The 22,047-nt window shown below is 39.5% G+C and overlaps 1 protein-coding gene across 2 annotated transcripts in view; it reads right to left on the minus strand.

Moving 5' to 3' along the window:
* The window catches only part of SLC27A2 (solute carrier family 27 member 2), a 54,938-nt gene that overhangs the window by 12,804 nt on the left and 20,087 nt on the right, over nt 1-22,047 (minus strand). For both annotated transcript variants that reach the window (XM_032624857.1, XM_032624858.1), the window contains exons 3-5: nt 20,793-20,951; nt 18,347-18,471; nt 5,548-5,742 (exon numbers count right to left, since the gene is read on the minus strand). In XM_032624857.1, coding sequence (XP_032480748.1) covers nt 5,548-5,742; nt 18,347-18,471; nt 20,793-20,951 — 479 coding nt within the window. The remainder of the gene's footprint in view (nt 1-5,547; nt 5,743-18,346; nt 18,472-20,792; nt 20,952-22,047) is intronic.

Raw genomic sequence — 22,047 nt, forward strand, 5'->3', positions numbered from 1 at the left:
TAGCAATACAATCCTACCTCAAGAAACAAGAAACATCTCAAATAAACAACCTAACCTTACACCTAAAGCAATTAGAGGAAGAAGAGCAAAAAACACCCAAAGTTAGCAGAAGGAAGTAAATCATAAAGATCAGATCAGAAATAAATGAAAAAGAAATGAAGGCAATGATAGCAAATAAAACTAAAAGCTGGTTCTTTGAGAAGGTAAACAAAATTGATAAACCATTAGCCAGACTCATCAAGAAAAAAAGGGAGAAGACTCAAATCAATAGAATTAGAAAAGAAAAAAGAAGTAACAACTGACACTGCAGAAATACAAAGGATCATGAGAGATGACTACAAGCAACTCTATGCCAATAAAAGGGACGACCTGGAAGAAATGGACAAATTCTTAGAAAAGCACAACCTTCCGAGACTGAACCAGGAAGAAATAGAAAATATAAGCAGACCAATCACAAGCACTGAAATTGAGACTGTGATTAAAAATCTTCCAACAAACAAAAGCTCAGGACCAGATGGCTTCACAGGAGAATTCTATCAAACGTTTAGAGAAGAGCTAACACCTATCCTTCTCAAACTCATCCAAGATATAGCAGATGGAGGAACACTCCCAAGCTCATTCTATGAGGCCACCATCACCCTGATACCAAAACCAGACACAGATGTCACAAAGAAAGAAAATTACAGGCCAATATCACTGAGGAACATAGATGCAAAAATCCTCAACAAAATACTAGGAAACAGAATTCAACAGCACATTAAAAGGGTCATACACTATGATCAAGTGGGGTTTATCCCAGGAATGCAAGGATTCTTCAATATATGCAAATCAATCAGTCTGATACTCCATATTAACAAATTGAAGGATAAAAACCATATGATCATCTCAATAGATGCAGCAAAAGCTTTTGACAAAATTCAACCCCCATTTATGATAAAAACTCTCCAGAAAGTAGGCATAGAGGGAACTTACCTCAACATAATAAAGGCCATATATGACAAACCCACAGCCAATATCGTTCTCAATGGTGAAAAACTAAGACCATTTCTGCCAAGATTAGGAACAAGACAAGGTTGCCCACTCTCACCACTATTATTCAACATAGTTTTGGAAGTTTTAGCCACAGCAATCAGAGAAGAAAAAGAAATAAACGGAATCCAAATCAGAAAAGAAGAAGTAAAACTGTCACTGTTTGCAGATGACGTCATACTATACATAGAAAATCCTAAAGATGCGACCAGAAAACTACCAGAGCTAATCAATGAATTTGGTAAATTTGCAGGATACAAAATTAATGCACAGAAATCTCTGGCATTCCTATACACTAATGACGAAAAATCTGAAAGAGAAATTAAGAAAACACTCCTATTTACCATTGTAACAAAAAGAATAAAATAGCTGGGAATAAACCTACCTAAGGACACAAAAGACCTGTATGCAGAAAATTATAAGACACTGATGAAAGAAATTAAAGATGATACAAACAGATGGAGAGATATATTATGTTCTTGGATTGGAAGATTCAACATTGTGGAAATGACTATACTACCCAAAGCAGTCTACAGATTCAATGCAATCCCTATCAAATTACAAATGGTATTTTTCCCAGAACTAGAGCAAAAACTTTCACAGTTTGTATGGAAAAACAAAAGACCCTGAATAGCCAAAGCAATCTTGAGAAAGAAAAACAGAGCTGGACAAATCAGGCTCCTGGACTTCAGATTATACTACAAAGCTAAAGTAATCAAGACAATATGGTACTGGCACAAAAACAGAAATATAGATCAATGGAACAGGATTGAAGGCCCAGAGATAAACCCACGAACATATGGTCACCTTATTTTTGACAAAGGAGGCAAGAGCATACAATGGAGAAATGACAGCCTCTTCAATAAGTGGTGCTGGGAAAACTGGATAGCTACACGTAAAAGAATGAAGTTAGAACACTCCCTAACACCATACACAAAAATAAACTCAAAATGGATTAAAGACCTAAATGTAAGGCCAGACACTATAAAACTCTTAGAGGAAAAGATAGGCAGAACACTCTGACAACAATCACAGCAAGATCCTTTTTGACCCACCTCCTAGAGAAATGGAAATAAAAACAAAAATAAACAATGGGACCTAATGAAACTTAAAAGCTTTTGCACTGCAAAGGAAACATAAACAAGGTGAAAAGACAACACTCAGAATGGGAGAAAATATTTGCAGATGAAGCAACTGACAAAAGATTAATCTCAATAATTTACAAGCAGCTCATGCAGCTCAATATCAGAAAAACAAACAACCCAATCCAAAAATGGGCAGAAGACCTAAATAAACATTTCTCTAAAGAAGATATACAGATAGTGAACAAACACATGAAAGGATGCTCAACATCACTAATCATTAGAGAAATGCAAATCAAAAGTGCAATGAGGTATCACCTCACACCAGTCAGAATGGCCATCATTAAAAAATCTACCAACAATAAATGCTGGAGAGGGTGTGGAGAAAAGGGAACCCTCTTGCACTGTTGGTGGTAAATTGATACAGCCAATGGAGGTTCCTTAAAAAACTAAAAATAGAACTACCATACGACCCAGCAATCCCACTACTGGGCATATACCCTGAGAAAACCATAATTCAAAAACAGTCATGTATCACAATGTTCATTGCAGCTCTATTTACAATAGCCAGCACATGGAAGCAACCTAAGTGTCCATCAACAGATGAATGGATAAAGAAGTTGTGGCACATATATACAATGGAATATTACTCAGCCATAAAAAGAAACAAAATTGAGTTATTTCTAGTGAGGTGGATATACCTAGAGTCTGTCATGCAGAGTGAAGTAAGTCAGAAAGAGAAAAACAAATACCGTATGCTAACATATATGGAATCTAAAAAAGAAACAAAAAATGGTCATGAAGAACCTAGTGGCATGACGGGAATAAAGATGCAGACCTACTAGAGAATGGACTTGAGGACACTGCAGGGGGAAGGGTAAGCTGGGACAAAGTGAGAGAGTGGTAGTGTATATATGGATATATATATATACTACCAAATGTAAAAAGATAGCTAGTAGGAAGCAGTCACATAGCACAGGGAGATCAGCTCAGTGTTTTGTGACCAGCTTGAAGGGTGGAATCGGGAGGGTGGGATAGAGGGAGACGCAGGAGGGAAGAGATATGGGGATATGTGTTTATGTATAACTGATTCACTTTGTTATAAAGCAGAAACTAACATACCATTGTAAAGCAATTATACTCCAATAAAAATGTTATAAAAAAATCTTGTTTAACCTTAATCCACTACTGTTAGATGTTTCGCATTCCAGGGACATGTTCTCCAATACATTTAAGATTCAATGATATAATGGTATACTTTGTTTCATGCCCATGGCTATAAAATTATTAAAATTCCACCATATTTCATGTTACTATAATTCAAGGGCATAAGAATTTAAATTTAATTCAGTAAGAGCAATAAGTATACTATTTTCTATACTGGCAGCAAAATACAAATGTGACAGTGTTTAGATTTAATTATTAACCATGATTACTATGTCCATTTCAAATTTGCTTTCAAATCTGTATGATAAATTAACCAATCATACGCTTTGGTAGTAGCAGTTAACCATTAGAAACCGAATAGCATTCATATTCAACAAATGTAGATCTTGTTTATTTGCAAGAATGTAAAAATTTTGGGTTGGTAAGTAATGCTTTTTTCCTCATCAAATGCAGGGTCATCGTCTTCCTTTTTTTCTAGTTAAAATATGTGGTTTTGTTTAAAGTAGAAAAACTGACAATAAAACATAAAACATGGCAATCAATGGATGAGAAGCAAAGAACTAGTAATATACAGCATCAATTTCTCAGGTCCTCAGGTTTAGTTTGAAATGAAAGTTTCCCTGCAACTTATGTTTTCTGAGGGTTAGTAGTGACAACATAGATAGCTTGCACCAGGCCTCAGCTCAGCTTTCTGCCCTCTCTTGTTGTGACCTGCGTTTAGCCTGGGTATCCAAGGTTTGGGCTGGTTCAGGTTGGCCTGATGCTAACTAGAGAAGATTAACCCTCTCAGCAGCGATTCCAGTGGGGAGTAGGAAATTGATTCTCAGTCTGTAGTAGTGCTGCCCAGTAAAATATTCTGTGACGATGGAAATGTCCTATAACTGTACTACTCAACGTGGTCATCACTAAACACATGTGGCTACTGAGCACTTGAAATGTGGCTGGGGTGAATGAAGAACTGATTAAAAGTTTACATAATTTAAATAGCTACGTGTAGCTAGTGGCTACTGTATTGGATGGCGCAGGTGTGGAGCACAGTGGAGGGACATGTGTAGTGTAGGTTTGGCTGTTGTTAGAGAGGTTCCTTGGACTTGGGAATGCCTGGAGATCAGGCCAGAATACAAGGAATGGAACAGTAGTAAACTTTACAACTAATAACTCTTCAAGGCTATTATATGACAGGCATTGGGTTATATCCTATTTAATGTAATCCTTTCAAGAACTCTCTTCCCTTATTACACTGAGTTTGGGCCAGGCACCAGGCTCTATATTTTCTCTTTCTGTCTCTTTTATAGATTCTGAAGTTGAGGCCTAAGGAACACAAAGGGCATGACCTTGGGCTAGTCTGTGATGGTAGTGGAATTTGATCTCTTGGGCCAGATCTCTTATGCACATGGACTATTGTCCTCTGTACTTTGCTGGTCAGTCCCCGGGGGCACAGGTTGCCTGGGAGCTCTGGTGTGGCTGTTTCATGCCCAGGCAGGATGAGCTGCCCAAGGCATAACCACAGTAATGACTGCTCAAGCAAGTGAAGGTTCAGCATTTGCTGAATATTTCTGGAATTTTGCAGAATAGGTGGTCATCTGGAAGACTGACTGCTCGAGCACAATAAAAGGCAAAGAGATTGTCTGGAGGTGAGGCAATAAAATGAGAGGGAAAAGAGAATGCTGTGAGAGCTGGCTTACACGTAAGACATATCTTTCTGGTGTAGTTACTAGGTGAAAACAAATGTTTACAAGATCCTACAACTCGGATGCACCCTGGTTATCTTGAAGGAGTGGTTCTTAACCCTGGCTGAACAGCTTTAAGAAAACACTGATGCCTGGGCCCTCCCTCAGAACAATTGAATCCAAAGCTCACGGGGTGGGGGCCCTGCACCTATATGTATAAAAAATTCCCCTGGTGGTGGTAATGTACAGTGTGATGAAAGGGAAGTACCACATTTCACAGTGTATAGTAAACATACAGAACTGGTAACCCTCAGGTGTTTTAACAAATACAAGTATAAATGGCATTAGAAGACTTCACACAAGTTGCAGATGGCAAAGGCATAATGGGTTGTTATTAATAGAAATTAATATTTTAAAATTCGAGGACCCTGTCATTTTTAGGTCATTGTCACAGAGCTGAGCAAAACCTCTCTTGGTGATATGAATGGGCCATGGCTCTGAGACTGCATGGGATTCTGATGATAACATCATCATGACATAGCTTTTAAGAAATCTCCATGTGCTGAAAGCTGGCTGCCCTCATTTTTCAATGTACTTACTCTCAGTAGGTAGTTTACTCTTCCAACAGCACCGACTTTTCTCGTGTAATTCATAAATCCGATATTGCCTTCAGTGGAAGCATAGAACTCATAAATGTGAATGTCCCCAAATCTCTTGATGAATTCTCTCCACACATCTCCTCGCAAGCCATTTCCCAATGCCATTCTCACTTTATGGTCACGATCGTTTGGTTTCTGTAGCGGGACGAAGAAGAGACCAAGCTGAAACATCTTTGGAGCCTGTACTTACATATTAATAGTGGCCTTTATGTTTCTACATATTTATGTTGGTTATGAGCTGGCCTTAGTGCATGCCTTTTCTGTCATCCACACATATTACACCTCCCCCCGCCTACCGACACACACAGTATGGGCCGACAGTGGGAACTCTGATTTAATAGTTGAAAGGCTTGGATTTTCCCATTTTGATTTGTCACTTGACAGAACTAAGTGATGCCAGCATTTAACCCACATCCAACCTAAAGCTTAAGTCATGTGTTGATTGTTTTCGTGATGAGGCTGGTGGACCTCAGTAAATTGCCAGAAAGGAAAGGCCCCATGGGAGAGGTCTGTCAGAGACTGACACAATCTGAAGTGATAATCTTCACTTGACTGTGACGAAGAAAATGGGAACACAGTCCAGGCAAAAAGAGAGAATCATTTTCTACAGTCATTCAAGAGAATTCATGTGAGGGCCTGGCGGGACTGGGGAGAAGACTCTTGATCATGCATTCGTCTAACAGATAGACCCAGTGGTCACAAGAGCAGGTAGAGCTGAACCAGCACAATGAAACTGTTCTGATGGGATGGGAAGGGGAAGAGAGAGAGGAAGCTGGCTCCCAGTTGCCTGAGGTGGCCTGGGAGGAATATGCTTTGCTATAAATAAAAATCACAAAGGAAATGCTGTTTTGGGTATAAGAACTGAAAGCAGAGCTTGTATGAACAAGAGAGGGGGATGAGGGCTGGTCTGCTTTTCATTTATGAGGCCCTACAAATATGTCCAAACCTTGGGTAATTTTAATGATATTTTATATTAATAAGGCATTTGATGTGATGTCAGGAGATCACAGCCTGGAGGGAGGGACAGGTAAATAAGTATAATTTTAACTTGCAAAATCTGTAACTTGATGACCTCTACTCTAACAGAAAATAGGACGGAGTGGGGTAGAAGTGCCAGGTAACTAGGATTCTCCTCTCCTATCAAATGTGAATTTCTTTGACTGAACAGCAACTTGCTTAAAAGAGCAAATGTTCTAAGGAGTATTTTGTACCTTATTTCCTACTCTGTGAAATCACTGTGAAGTGATTTTGGAATAAGAGATCCTTTTTTTAAAAAAACGTTTGCAGAGAGAGGCTCTGGCAGTTCTCTGACAAGGAGAGGACCTTTGATACGGCAGTTAGAAACCAAACCAAACAAACCTTGAATTGGTTTCCAAGTGAGAGAAGCCAAGGAGCCCGTGGAGCAGCATGTATGCATTTAATTTTTAAGTAGCTCCTTGGTCAAAATTCAGGTGGTGAGGTTCTTTCAGGAGTCCTAACCAGAGAGGCGGATGATACCTTTCACTAGTTAAAACTGGGCCCCTTGTGCCGTCTTTTTGAGGAGGAAATGTGTAGAGAGAGAGAGAGACTAGGCGTGTTGTCCCAATGTTTCTTAACCAGGGTGTTGAGGAGACTTACCTGAGAAGCCTTCTGAACCTGCATGAACTTATTTGTTCTGGCTGAGTGGGAACCTATTCTCTTCCTCAGCTCTTTTGGTCCCTAAGTCACTGAATCGATTCCCTTTTCTAATTATTAAGTACTTTTAAGTCAGGAGACTATATATCTGGTTTGCCAGGGCTGATCCTGGTTTACACCTGATGTCCTGATGTGCTTATTAATGACACTCCTTTAATTCTCAAATGTCCCTGTTTGGATAGTGTTTTTCTGTTGTTTTTTTGTGTGTGTGGTAGGCGGGCCTCTCACTGTTGTGGCCTCTCCCGTTGTGGAGCACAGGCTCCGGACGCGCAGGCTCAGCGGCCATGGCTTACGGGCCCAGCCGCTTCGTGGCATGTGGGGTCTTCCTGGACCGGGGCACGAACCCGTGTCCCCTGCATTGGCAGGCGGACTCTCAACCACTGCACCACCAGGGAAGCCCCCTGGATAGTGGTTTATAGGGTCATCCTGTCCATAAGGTACTACTCTCCTCAGCAAGGATTGTCAGATTTCCAGAGGCTACCCTTGCCCCCCACACTGCTGTCCCTCACTGCCACTCTGAGAATAAACCATCACAAATATTTGTGGAATACTTACTTTTGCTTGAAAATAACCACCTGACCTGGGGTTGACTTGGTCCCAGGCCTGCGTGAGAAGCTCCAAAGTAGCATTCCAGTGTGTAGACCAGAGACCTTACTTCTTCTATATGCAGCCCACAATCACCCTCTTAGTTCATTTCCTTGTCTAATGGGTGATGAACATTTATCTCTCCCATTAGACTGTAAGCTCCTTTGAGGCCTAATCTCTCTCTCTATCATCCACCGTGCCTGGACCTGTGCTTTGCATATAGTGCAATTCCTGCAGTAAAAGAAGAAATAACCTCCACCAGGAAACCCTCAACTTCCTTGTTCAAACAGTTAATGGCCAGGACATCAGCACCAGGGCAGGGTGTATGGTGCAGGAGGCAGCAGTGCTCTGGAGATGTGGGAAGCGGGCCAGCCTCAGAGGTGCAGCTGTCACCTGCGGGTGCCAGGTAGCTGGGCTCACAGTCACAATGCCATCAGCTTAGTTTTCATCATAAACTGAGGGATCTTATTACACCAGCAGAAGGGATTAAGGCTGTAGGCTGGAAATGTTTGTGGACACAAACCAAGAGGCCCTGGAGGCTTCAGAGATGTCTGGTTCTCATCTAAGCTTTTGCTCACCAGGGCCTGAGAGTACTGGTGTTTCTCCAAAAGAAGAAACAGTATTTCCTCACCACCAAAGCCACTCCCCAAAGGTCAAGGGTCACCTCATTTTTCTTTAACAAAGATCGAACATTCTATTCTACATTAGAGGTGAGGTGCAACATGCAGACACACCTGGGGGATTTTAATCCACCATGGATTGAATGACCGATGAAGGGTGAGAGATCAGGGTGTCCAGAGAGGGTATGGGGCACCAGGTAATCAGAGGAAGCAGAAGACTTTTGCTGAGGGCTTTGCTATGTACCAGGCAATTGCCCTGCATTATCTTAAGGTTCTAAGGAGCCCTACTGAAATGTGAGAGGTAATCAAGTATTTGCCTCAAATTACAATTGAGGAAACGGAGCTTTGAGAAGTTTAAAATAATTTGCCCAAGATCACACAGGTAGAAACACCGTTGTCCCCAAATTCAAATCCAAATCTACATGACTTTGGAGAGCACTCCTTTCCTTAGTCAAAAAAAAAGCGACACACACACAGAGTTTAAGAACCAAATAGTACTGAAAGACTTACATGAAGAAATGTTATTGCACTTATCTGTCCTCATCCTTTGCCTTCAGCCTACCACCCAGAGGCAGACATTTTTAACCCCTGTAGCTGTTTCTTCTCACCTGCATATTTCTAAATTAAATGCTTATACCACTATCTTTTGATTAATCACTTTAGACATTACTTACTGATTTCCTATTGTGCTGGATGGGGATTAAGCTCTCTCCCAATTTTTCGATATCACAATTTTTGGTTAAATCAATATTCAGTGCTCACATTACTTTGCCCCTAATCCACCACGGATGAGCTAAGTATAATATACTATGAACAAATTCTTGAACAAATGTTTGTTTTTCCTGGAATTAATTTCCTCCCTGCCCCTTTGCTTCATTTTCTTAGTTTCTGTTTGTAGTTCTTTCCTTACCCTCTAAAAGCATCTAAATACAATGTTCCTCTTTCTATCAGATGATATAATTTCCTTTTTTCCATTTTTCTTCCTTTTATCCTTTTGCTCCAATCTGGATGAGTTGTTTCCCAGGCCTGGGGATACCCTTTGCCTCTATTTCCTGGATCTTGTGTCTTCCTTTTTCTTTTTTTACTCTCCTATTTGGGTGGAATACTTTCTATAGGAACTTCCTAAAGGAGGGTATACAGGAGGTAAGATTTTTTTGAGACTTTGAATGTCTGAAAATATTCTTATTTTATACTTGATTGATAATTTGGTTGGATATGAAATTCTGGATAGGTAATAGTGTTTACTTAGAATTTTGAAGGCACTGCTCCCTGTAGCTACCAGCTTGAGTGTTGCTGTTGGCAAGTCAACTGTTATTCTTACAGAATCTTCTCTGTTTCTCTTTTTTTAAATAGGCAATCATTTTAAAATAATTAATCAATTAAATAATTTTATTTTTGGCTGTGTTGGGTCTTCGTTGCTGCATGCGGGCTTTCTCTAGTTGTGGCAAGTGGGGGCTACTCTTTATTGAGGTGCGTGGGCTTCTCAGTGTGGTGGCTTCTCCTGTTGTGGAGCACGGGCTCTAGGCACATGGGCTTCAGTAGTTGTGGCCCGTGGGCTCAGTAGTTGTGGTGCACGGGCTTGGTTGCTCCACGGCATGTGGGATCTTCCGGGACCTGGGATTGAACCCGTGTCCCCCGCACTGGCAGGTGGATTCTTAACCACTGTGCCACCAGGGAAGTCCCTTCCTCTCTTTTTTTGATAGTCTTAAGTATCATCATAGTATATTTGAAGAATTAAAAAAAAATTCCCCTCATTTTATTAGGTACTCAATTAGCCCTTTCAATCTGTCTTTCAGTTTTGGGAAGTTTTATTGTATTATTTCTTTAATAATTTCCTCTCCATTTTCACTATCCTTTTCCCTATTTCCTATTAATCAGATATTGGATCTTTTGGATTGATCCTCTAATTTTTTTATTTTGTCTCTCCTCATGTCCATCACTTTGTCTTTCCTCCAATTTTCTGTAAGATTTCTCAACTTTATCTTCCAAACTTTCTATGGATTAAGTAATTTTTAAATCGTATTTTTATCTTTCAGGAGGTCTTACTCTGTTTTGTTTTTTGATAGCATACTATTTTTGTTTAATGGGTATAAAATCTCTAATATTTCTAAGAATATTAATTATTGATTTCTGGAAGTCTTCTCCTGCTCTTTGAATTGATGCTGCTTTTTCTTCTTTTTAGAAAATGATCTTTCCTGTTAGAGGCTTTCCTTTGGTATCTGTTCATATTTAGAAGTAAAGCAACAAAAAGATGTTTGAGTCATTTTTTGTGGTAGGTAGGGGCTGTTGCCAGGTTGGCTGCACTGTCTGGTAATGGGGCAGTGAGCCAATGTCCAGTTTCTTTTCTGAGAATGTTTAGTTCTTCCTAAGCATAACCCTCCTCTGCTCTCTTGCCTGCAAGCATAAACTGACTACTGGAGTTCTGGAAGCTGGGCAGGGGAAGGGAGCTGGGGTCTCCCTGGTCAGTAGTAGACAGTTACTCAATCTCTGCTCTCAGTGCCTCACCGCTGCCCTCCTCTGCTCTTGGGATCCTTGAGTTCAAAGCTTCTCTAGCTCTTCTCCAGAGAATAAGCCTCCTGTCTCCTACAGAAGTGGGATATGGGAGCAGTAGGTATAGCTGTTTCATACACAGACTTTCAAAAATTCTCCTGTTTTCAAGCCTGGTACCTCATCCAAACTTCAGTTGTATTTGGTACCTCCAATTTCTCAGGCTTTAGGAAGTCAATCAGCTTCCTTCTTTTTGGTAATTGCCTCTCAAGTTTCACCCCTCTCAGCCCTGCTATGGCAATGACCTTCATCTTTCAGCTCTCTGTACTATGTAGTTCCTGGTTGCAATGTCTCTTAGTTTCTAGGATGATAGAGCTTGTGTGGCTTTTTCTTGTCCTCCTCGTTTTGGGGAAGACTTCCAAGAGGTGAAAGGGCAGAAGCTATTCACCACCTTAGAAAAATTCCTGAGTCCATGTCCTTAACAACTAATATGCTATACTTCTGCTTGACTCCCTGAGGAGAAAAGAAAGCACCCATTGACAGGAGTAAAAGGGTGAAATTCAACCTCTTTGTTTTACAGAAGAGGGCTTTCTGTGTCTAGTGTATCTTCCCACTGTACCCAAAGGGATTGTCTTTAAAAACCACCTCCCACATCACTCTCAGGCTGTTTCGTGGTGCTTTATCACATTCACACTTGAGTCTCAGAACAGTAAAACTCTTGTTACCTGGCCCAGCCAATCAGTCTCGCCTCCTGCCATGCTGCTTGCAGTTCCCAATATGGCAGGTGCTTTATTCCACTGCTCTGCCATGCTGTTCCAGCTAGTCATTAGCCCTTCTTTCCCTGCATGGCTGGAAAACTTTTCTGCACCCTTCAAAACTCACCTCTCTGGCAAACCTACCCTGATTCTGCTCTCTGTCCCTCTTTCCCCTGGTCTACCCCTGTCCTGGACAAACTGGCCACTCTCTACTCTGTGCTGCTACACACCCCTCCATTCTGTTTTCTTTTTTTTAAAGATTTTTTTGATGTGGACCATTTTTTAAGTCTTTATTGAATTTGTTAAAACATTGCTTCTGTTTTATGCTTTGGTTTTTTGGCCACGAGGCATGTGGGATCTTAGTTCCCCAACCAGGGATCAAACCCACATCCCCTGCATTGGAAGATGAAGTCTTAACCACTGGACCACCAGGGGAGTCCCCCCTCCATTCTGTTTTCTATCTGAATGGAGATGGTGCAGAGACAGACATTTTAGGCTGGGAAAGGACCACAGAGGTTACCTAATTTTGGAGGGAAGGCAGACAACACAAGGGAGGTGAGCTGAGTCTATTCAGCTGTTTCAGGGTTCTGGTCTATCTTATTTCCCCTTCCAAACACCAAATTTTAAGATTTTTTGTTCCAGTTCTGTGAAAGATGCCATTGGTAATTTGATAGAGATTACATAGAATCTGTAGATTGCCTTCAATAGTAAAGTCATTTTGACAATATTGATTCTTCCAATCCAAGAACATGGTATATCCTTGCATCTGTTTGTGTCGTCTTCGATTTCTTTCATCAGTGTCTTACTATAGTTTTCAGAGTACAGGTCTTTTGTATCCTTAGGTAGGTTTATTCCTAGGTATTTTATTCTTTTTGATGTGATGGTAAATAGGATTGTTTCTTGAATTTCTCTTTCTGATCTTTTGTTGTTAGTGTATAGAAATGCAACAGATTTCTGTGCATTAATTTTGTAACCAGCAACTTTACCAAATTCATTGATGAACTCCAGTAGTTTTCTGGTAGCATCTTTGGCATTTTCTATGTATAGAATCATGTCATCTGCAAACAGTGACAGTTTAACTTCTTTTCCAATTTGGATTCCTTTTATTTCTTTTTCTTCTCTGATTGCTGGAGCTAGGACTTCCAACATTATGTTGAATAAAAGTGGTGAGAGTGGACATCCTTGTTTTGTACCTGATCTTAGAGGCAATGCTTTCAGCTTTTCACCGTTGAGTATGATGTTAGCTGTAGGTTTGTTGTATATGGCTTTTATGATGTTGAGGTAGGTTTCCTGTATGCCCACTTTCTGGAGAGTCTTTATCATAAAAGGGTGCTCAATTTTGTCAAAAGATTTTTCTGCATCTATTGAGATGATCATATGGTTTTTATTCTTCAATTTGTTGATGTGATGTATCACACTGATTCATTTCCTTGTATCCCTGGGATAAATTCCACTTGATCATGGTGTATGATCCTTTTAATGTATTGTTGGATTTGGATTGCTAGTATTTTGCTGAGGATTTTTGTGCTTATGTTCATCAGTGACTTTGGCCTGTAATTTTCTTTTTTTGTGGTATCTTTGTCTGGTTTTCATATCAGGGTGATGGTGGCCTCAGAATGAGTTTGGGAGTTTTCCTTCCTCTGCAATTTTTTGGAACAGTTTCAGATGCATAAGTGTTAGCTCTTCTCTAAATGTTTGATAGAACTAGCCTGTGAAGCCATCAGGTCCTGGACTTTTGTTTGTTGGGAGTTTTAAAATCAGTTTCAATTTCAGTACTTGTGATTGGTCTGTTTCATATTTTCTATTTCTTCCTGGTTCAGTCTTGGGAGATTGTACCTTTCTAAGAATTTGTCCATTTCTTCCAGGTTGCCCATGTTATTGGCATATAGTTGCTTGTAGTATTCTCTTATGATCCTTTGTATTTCTGTGGTGTCAGTTGTAACTTCTCCTTTTTCATTTCCAATTTTATTGATTTGAATCCTCTCCCTTTTTTTCTTGATGAGTCTGGCTAAAGGTTTATCAATTTTGTTTATCTTTTCAAAGAAACAGCTTTTAGTTTCATTGATCTTTGCTATCGTTTTCTTTCTTTATCTCTATTTCTGTTATTTCTGCTCTGATCTTTGATTTCTTTCCTTCTACTAACTTTAAGTTTTGTTTGTTCTTCTTTCTCTAGTTTCTTTAGCTGTAAAGTTAGATTGTTTATTTGAGATGTTTCTTGTTTCCTGAGGTAAGATTGTATTGCTATAAACTTCCCTCTTAGAACCGCTTTTGCTGCATCCCATAGGTTTTGAATCGTTGTGCTTTCATTTTCATTTGTCTCTAGGTATTTTTTGATTTCTTCTTTGATTTTTTCAGTGATCCATTGATTGTTTAGTAGCATATTGTTTAGCCTCCAAACACAATTAAGTGTTTGTGTTTTTTACAGTTTTTTTCCTTGTAGTTTATTTCTAATCTATAGCATTGTGGCTGGAAAACATGCTTGATATGATTTAAATTTTCTTAAATTTACCAGGGCTCACTTGGTGGCCCAGCACGTGGTCAGGTCCTGGAGAATGATCCGTGTGCACTTGAGAAGAATGTGTATTCTGCTGCTTTGGGATGGAATTCTATAAATTTCAATTAAGTCCATCTGGTCAAACGTGTCATTTAAGGCCTGTGTTTTGTTATTGATTTTCTGTCTGGGTGATCTGTCCATTGATGAAAGTGGGGTGTGAAAGTTCCCCACAACTACTGTGTTAATTTCTCCCTTTATGGCTCTTAGTATTTGCCTTATATATTGAGGTGCTCCTATGTTGGGTCCATATATATTTAGACTTGTTATAACTTCTTCTTGGATTGATCTCTTGATCATTATGTAGTGACCTTCTTTGTCTCTTATAACAATATTTTTTTAAAGTCTATTTTGTCTGATATGAGTATTGCTACTCCCTCTTTCTTGTGATTTCCATTTGCATGGAATACCTTCTTCCATCCCTTCACTTTCAGTCTGTATATGTCTCTAGGTCTGAAGTGGGTCTTTTGTAGACAGCAAATATACAGGTCTTGTTTTTGTATCCATTCAGCCAGTCTGTGTCTTTTGGTTGGAGCATTTAATCCATTTACATTTAAGGTAGTTATTGATATGTATGTTCCTATTGCCATTTTCTTAATTGTTTTGGGTTTGTTTTTGTAGGTCTTTTTTCTTCCCTTCCTCTTTAGTTTTCTTCTCTTATGGTTTGATGACCATCTTTAGTGTTGTGCTTGTATCTATTGTAGTTTTTGGGTTTGCTGTTCCCATGAGGTTTTGATATAGCAGTCTATATATGTACAAGGTTGTTTTAAGTTGCTGGTCTCTTTCTCGCCTAGAGGAGTTCCTTTAGCATTTGTTGCAAAGCTCGTCTGGTGGTGCTGAATTCTTTAGCTTTGGTTTGTTTGTAAAGCTTTTGATTTCTCCATCAAGTGTGAATGAGAGCCTGGCTGGGTAGACTATTCTTGGTTGTAGGTTCTTCCCTTTCATCACTTTAAATATATCATGCCACTCCCTTCTGGTCTGCAGTGTTTCTGCTGAGAAATCAGCTGTTAACCTTATGGGAGTTCCCTTGTATGTTGTCATTTTCTCCTTGTTGCTTTTAATATTTTTTCTTTGTCTTTAATTTTTGTCAGTTTGATTACTATGTGTCTCGGCATGTTCCTCCTTGGGTTTATCCTGCCTGGGACTCTCTGTACCTCCTGGACTTGGGTGACCGTTTTGTATCCCATGTTAGGGAAGTTTTCAGCAGTTATCTCTTCAAATATTTTCTCAGGTCCTTTCTCTATCTCTTCTCATTCTGGGACCCCTATAATGCAAATGTTGGTGCATTTAATGTCCCAGAGGTCTCTTAGACTGTCTTCATTTCTTTTCTTTTTTTTCTTTATTCTGTTCCACAGCAGTGATTTCCACCATTCTGTCTTCCAGGTCACTTATCTGTTCTTCTGCCTCAGTTATTCTTGCTATTGATTCCTTCTAGTGTATTTTTCATTTCATTTATTGTATTGTTCATCTCTGTTTGGTTGTTCTTTAGTTCATCTAGGTCTTTCTTACATGTTTCTTGCATCTTCTTGATCCTTGCCTCCATTCTTCTTCTGAGATCCTGGATCATCTTCACTATCATTATTCTGAATTCTTTTTCTGGAAAGTTGCCTATCTCCACTTCACTTAGTTGTTTTTCTGGGGTTTTATCTTGTTCATTCATCTGGGACATAATCCTCTGCCTTTTCATTTTGTTTAACTTTCTGTGATTGTGGTTTCCATTCCGCAGACTGCAGGATTGTCTGTATCAACTTCTGAGAAGTCCTTTTGATACAATCTTTCTTTAAGCTCCCTTTAAATTCATAGAACCTGGGTCTCCTGTGATTTTTTTTAATTGTTGTAAAATACATACAATGTAAAATTTACTCTCAACAATTTTATCTGTACAGTTCAGTGGTATTAAATACATTCATAATGTTATGCAACCATCACAATCATCCATATCCATAACTCCTTTCATCTTGTAAAATGGAAACTCCATAGCCATTAACCTCCCTATTCCCCCCTTCCCTGCAGCCCTAAGCAGCCACTATTCTACTTTCTGTCTCTATGATTTTGAATACTCTAAGTACCTCATATAAGTGGAATCATACACTGTTTGTCTTTTTGTGATTAGCTATTTCACTTAACATAATGTCCTCAAGATTCACCCAGTGCTATAGAAAAGGTCCTCACCCAGCTTACAGCTAATTATGACCCTCATAAATCTGTTGAATGTACCCCCTGAATCAGAATAATATGTGCTAAGCCCAAACATCTTGGGGGAACACACTACTTCCCTCAAGTCAGTTATACATCTTTCAGGGGCAAGAATTTAGAGGTTCATTCAGCAAAATTTGTTGACACATAGGATGTGCCAGATACAGATCTCAGTGCTGGGGATCTGGCAATCAACAAAGTTCCTGGTGCATGGAGCTTTCATTTAACTGGAGCAGAAAGATAACAGTCATATAAACATGCACTATGTCAGAAGTGACAGTGCCATGAAAAGCAGTAACCCGCGAGATGCATGGTAAGGGGTAGGGTGGTATGTTTGAGAATTTGTAGGAGGGGTCTCTTTTATGAGGTCACATGTGGGCAGAGACTGAATGAAGTGAGGAGAGAAAGAACTAAGGCAAGAGCATCTTATAATTCTTTATGTTACACTGCTTCTGTTACAGCATATCTCACTTTATTGTACTTTGCAGATACTGCAATTTTTTTTTTTTTTTTTACAAATTGAAGGGTTTTGGCAAACTGGCATTGTCAGATGATCGTTAACATTTTTAGTAATAAAGTATTTTAAAATTAAGGTATGCACACTGCATTTTAAAGATATAATGCTATTGCACACTTAACAAACTATGGTATAGTATAAACATAACTTTATGTACACTGGGAAGCAAAAAAATTCACGTGACTTGCTTTATTGTGATATTTACTTTATTGTGGTGGTCTGGAACTGAATCTGCAATATCTCTGAGGTAGCCTGTATATAAATTGAACATAAGAGTTTCTTATAAATAGCAGTTGATCAACTTAGTGATCCTTTGAGTTTGTTTTCTTATGATGAGTGAAAGGATTAAAGAAAGTAGAATCTTGTGAGTTTACTGCATTATATAGTCTAGTGGTTCTTATCTGGGGTTGATTTTGCCTGCCGGGGACATCTGGCAATGTCTGAAGACATTTTGATTATCACAACCTGGGGGGATGGGGAGGGTACCACTGGCATGTCCTGGGTAAAGGCCAAAGATGCTACTATACATCCTATAGTGCATGGGATAAGTCCATACAGCAAAAAATAAATTGGCCACAAATATTAGCAGTGCCACTGTTGAGAAACCTTCATCTGGTCCCCAGGCAGGCTGCCTTCTCTGATGAGAGCTGAGGGACTGGGCAGAAGGAACTCTTTCAAACAACCCCTTCAAGATATCTGGATATCTGCAAATAGGGCAGATCCAAAGCCCTTGGAGTTACTTACCTTTGGGGTATCTGTTCTAAGCTTGGTAACAGATTTTGTCAGATGGTTTCAAAGCCATATGGGGGCTTATTCATTAAGCAACATTAAGTAAAATTTCCTGCATGCCTGTGGTATAAGAGAGGGCAGGGAGATAAGATGCGGTCCCTGCCATCGAAGATTTTATAGCCTGGGGAGGATGGGAGGCATGAAGACAAACACCTGCAACTTGACAAGGGCCACAAAGGAGGAGAAAACAAATGAGGTAGGGGAAGGGAGCAATGACTTTTGTTGGGGTGACCCAAATAAGTTTAACATATGAGGTATCATTTGAACTGGGCTTTGACCATGAGTAGGGTTTAAACAGGTAGAGAAAGAAGCAGAGGATATGCTAGGTAGAGGGTCAGATGTGAAAACAGGTACAAAGGTAGGGAATAATAATGTTATTACAGCAGCTGTCATCTGGTAAATCCCCTGTGGTAGGTGTGGTGCCAGGCTCTTTATCATGAAAAGTAACTGTTGTGTAAACTGAAAACCGATATACAAGAAGCAGCTGAAACCTAGCATGACCCAAAGTGACTTGAATTCCCATCTTATGCATTTCGAAAAGATAATGAAACATGGGGAGTGTTACCTGGGGAGAGTTGCATAAATACCGAAGCAGTTCACCGATATACTGAATGACAGTGACGTTATATTTTCTGCAGTCATCCCAAAACTGGCTGGCTGAAAATTTGGACCGCAAAACGACAGTAGCACCTACAGAGAAGGCATAGAAAGTACTAATAAAGAAATGCTACCAAAAAAGTCCCTAATTATATTTGTCACTTTTGAAATTTATAAATTAAAAAAAAAATTATATATGAATTTATGAATTATATTCACAAACAAGTATTAGGTACCAATTATATTCAATGCAAAAAAAAATAAATAAGACACAGTTTTGTCCTATAGGAGCTTCCAGTCTAATGGGGGAGAAGACACACGTTTTTCTAAGAGTCAGTGTGCAATAAACAAGGTTCAGTGAGGCCCTAAGGGTGCACGTGTGTGTGTGTGTGTGTGTGTGTGTGTGTGTGTGTGTGTAGACTAATTCTGCTTGGGGGCAAGTGCTGAGAAAGGCATAGGATTTGAATTAGGTCTTGAGAAGTGAATATCGAGAAAGATGAGAGAATTCCTGGCGGAGGAAAAAGCATGAACATAAAGACAGAACAGTCTGGAAGGTTGGGGGATGGCCAAGACTCTGCTGGCCTTTGACTAGAGTGGTGAAGGCTGGGTGGGTCAAGGGAGATGAACCTGGGGAAGCAGCTAGGGGTGCAATCCTGGAGAGTTTGTAAGTGCCAGGTGGAGGAGCCTGACAGTTTTATAAGCGATGGAGAGCCAGGGTCTTCAGCAAGCACGCGATATTCTTCTTTGATGGGTGATATAGACAGAATAATGGTTCCCAAAGACATCCACATCCTAATCCCTAGAACCTGTGACTCTGCTACCTTACATGACAAAAGGGACCATGTGGATGTGATTAAATTAAGGATCTTGAAATGGGAAGATTATTTTGGATTGTCTGGGAGAGCCCAATGTAATCACAAGGGTGCTTCTAAGGGGAAGTCAAGAAGATCAAGGGCAGAAGGAGAAAGGATGACAGAAACAAAAGATTGGAGTGAAATGCTTGAAGACGAAAGAAGGGGCTACAAGCCAAAGAATGCAGGCAGCCTCCAGACACTGGGAAAGGCAAGAAAATGGATTCTTCCCTAGAGCTTCCAGAAGAAATGCAGCCTTGTTGACATCTTGATTTTAGGACTTCTGACTTTCAAAACAGTAAGAGAATAAACCTGTGTTGTTTTAAACCACTAGGTTTGTGGTAATTTATTACAGTAGCAATAGGAAACTAATACAATGGGTAAAAACAATGTATCCAATCTAACGATAGGTATGAAATGTAGTAAAGTGAAATTTAAAAATGTCACAAATACTTTTCATGTTATTAGTTTATTTCTACTCCTAAATATACAAAAGTCCAATATTTTAGGAGAAATTTTAAAAAATACTATATTTTCTTTTTTAGCGTATATCAATTGTGCTTAAGCAAATGTGTGAGTGATTGATTTGTCCCTACGAGAGTTTCAGAGTCACCCTGTTCTTGAAGGGCCCAACAATATGATCAGACCCAGGCATTCCTTGCTGATTTGGAGACTGGTACTGATGCTGGGCTAAGTGTTTTATAGCTGATCAATAGGTTGATGAGGGAAAGGAGCAGAGGCTTGGAGAATCATATGTGTATTTGTATATGCATATGCATATATGCTACTATATATAATAATTATTTAAAATAAAATGTCACATGGCAGAAAAAATTAAGGTTTTTAGCTTAGTTAGAAACTTAGACGTGGTTTCCTGGAAGAGGTGGATGTTGGACTGAGACTTTATATACACCAAGGGCAGAAATCCTACTGACAGGAGAAAGGATGGCAATTCTAATTTAAATGGTAAAGTTTCAGAAGTAGAGAGAAGAGATGGAAAGCTACGTATTCTGACCAGAGCTGAGGACCTGCAGAAGTAGGGAAGAATAAAGTAGAATGGGACAACTGAATGGGAAGTTTAAATCAGATGCTAATGGAGATCAACATGCAGATTTCTGAAGACAGAAATGACATAGAATTATTTATGGAATCAAAGGATCAAGTACCTTAACCTGGATAAAGACCTAAAATATTTTAAAGAAGTTTCCTCTTTGGTATACTGAACAATTATAGCATTATATTACTAGACAAGCAGGCATGAGAAAATATAAATTCTTTTTATTTATTTATTTATTTTGCCACGTGGGATCTTAGTTCCCTGACCAGGGATTGAACCCTGGCCCTTGGCATTGAAAGCATGAAGTCATAACCAGTGGACCACCAGGGAATTCCCTATAAATTCTTTTGGATGCTTGCTATTGTGAGCCAAACAAGCTAGTTATCAACAGGGAATTAAACACCATTCTGGGCACACAGGAAAGTAGCAAATTTTGTATTACTTTTCCTTATGAGCACATTGAATGTGTACTGGGCTCCAACACCTTGTTGAGAGAAAAAGCTTACCAGTCAGGATGCATCCATGTAAGCCAACCAAAAGTGCAGCACTGTGGTACAAGGGTAGGGTGGTATAGACTACGTCATTCTCCGTTATCCCACTGGTAGCAGCGAGGTTGGCTCCATACCAAGTGCGAAGATGATTGATCATTGCAGCTTTCGGGAGACCTTTGTAAACACAAGAGAAGCCATGAGTGAACCAAGAGTGGTCATTCACAGACATGTGGTCTGGGAGAGAGATGTCGCTTAGGAAGATTCATCAGCTGGGGATTAGAGGATTGCATTCAGTTACACCAGAAGTTGGCAATTTTTTTCTGTAAAGAACCAGATGGTAAATGTTTTAGGCTTTGCAGGGTCATAGTCTCTATTGCAACTACTCAACTCTGCTATTATAGCTGAAAGCAGCCACACACAAAAAGGAACAAACTTGGCTCTGTTGCCATAAAACTTTATTTACAAAACAGTTGGCGGGGCTGTTTGTGGCCCACAGGCCATAGTTTGCTGATCTCTGAGTTAGATGGTTATTACAGTAGTAAGTTGAGAAAAAAGGAAAGAATGTCTATTGAATTTCTGCTCTGGTCTACCACCTTGCAAGGTATAGTTGATCCTTGAACAACAGGGGTTTGAATGGCTCGGGGTCACTTATATGAGGATTTTTTCAATAGTAAATATATCCATGGTTGATTGAATCCATGAATGAAAAATTGCAGATACCTAGGAACCTATATGGGGGGCTTTCTGTAAGTTATACGCATATCTTCAACTGTGTGGAGGGTCAGTACCCCTAACCTGCACATTGTTCAAGTGTCAACTGTATTTTCAAAATTTCATTTAATTCTCATAATTAATAAGTAGAATTATATTCTCTAATTTGCAGATGAGAAAGTTGAGATTCAGAAAGAGTAAATAGCCTATCCATCCTATCTCCTTCCTTCATAACCACTTTTATGAATTTCTTATGTACTGTTCTAGAGTTTCTTTATACAAATATAAGCTCACTTACTCATATGTTTTCCTTTTCCCCCATTTTAAAAAAAGCACACTTTTCTGCACTTGTCCCTGCTCCACTTAATGTATTTTGGAGTTCTGTCCATATTTGTATGTAGAACTTTCCCCTATTTTTTCATTCATTTACTCTCACTCTCAGCTGCATCAAGTCCTTTGTGTGTGTGTTATAATTTATTCATATTATTTTGCGATTTCAAATGATGCTGCAGTGAATAACCTGGTCCACATGGCACTGTGCACTATGAATGATGCTCCA

This window comes from Phocoena sinus, chromosome 2 (assembly GCF_008692025.1).
Source record: "Phocoena sinus isolate mPhoSin1 chromosome 2, mPhoSin1.pri, whole genome shotgun sequence".
NCBI classification, from domain to species: domain Eukaryota; kingdom Metazoa; phylum Chordata; class Mammalia; order Artiodactyla; family Phocoenidae; genus Phocoena; species Phocoena sinus.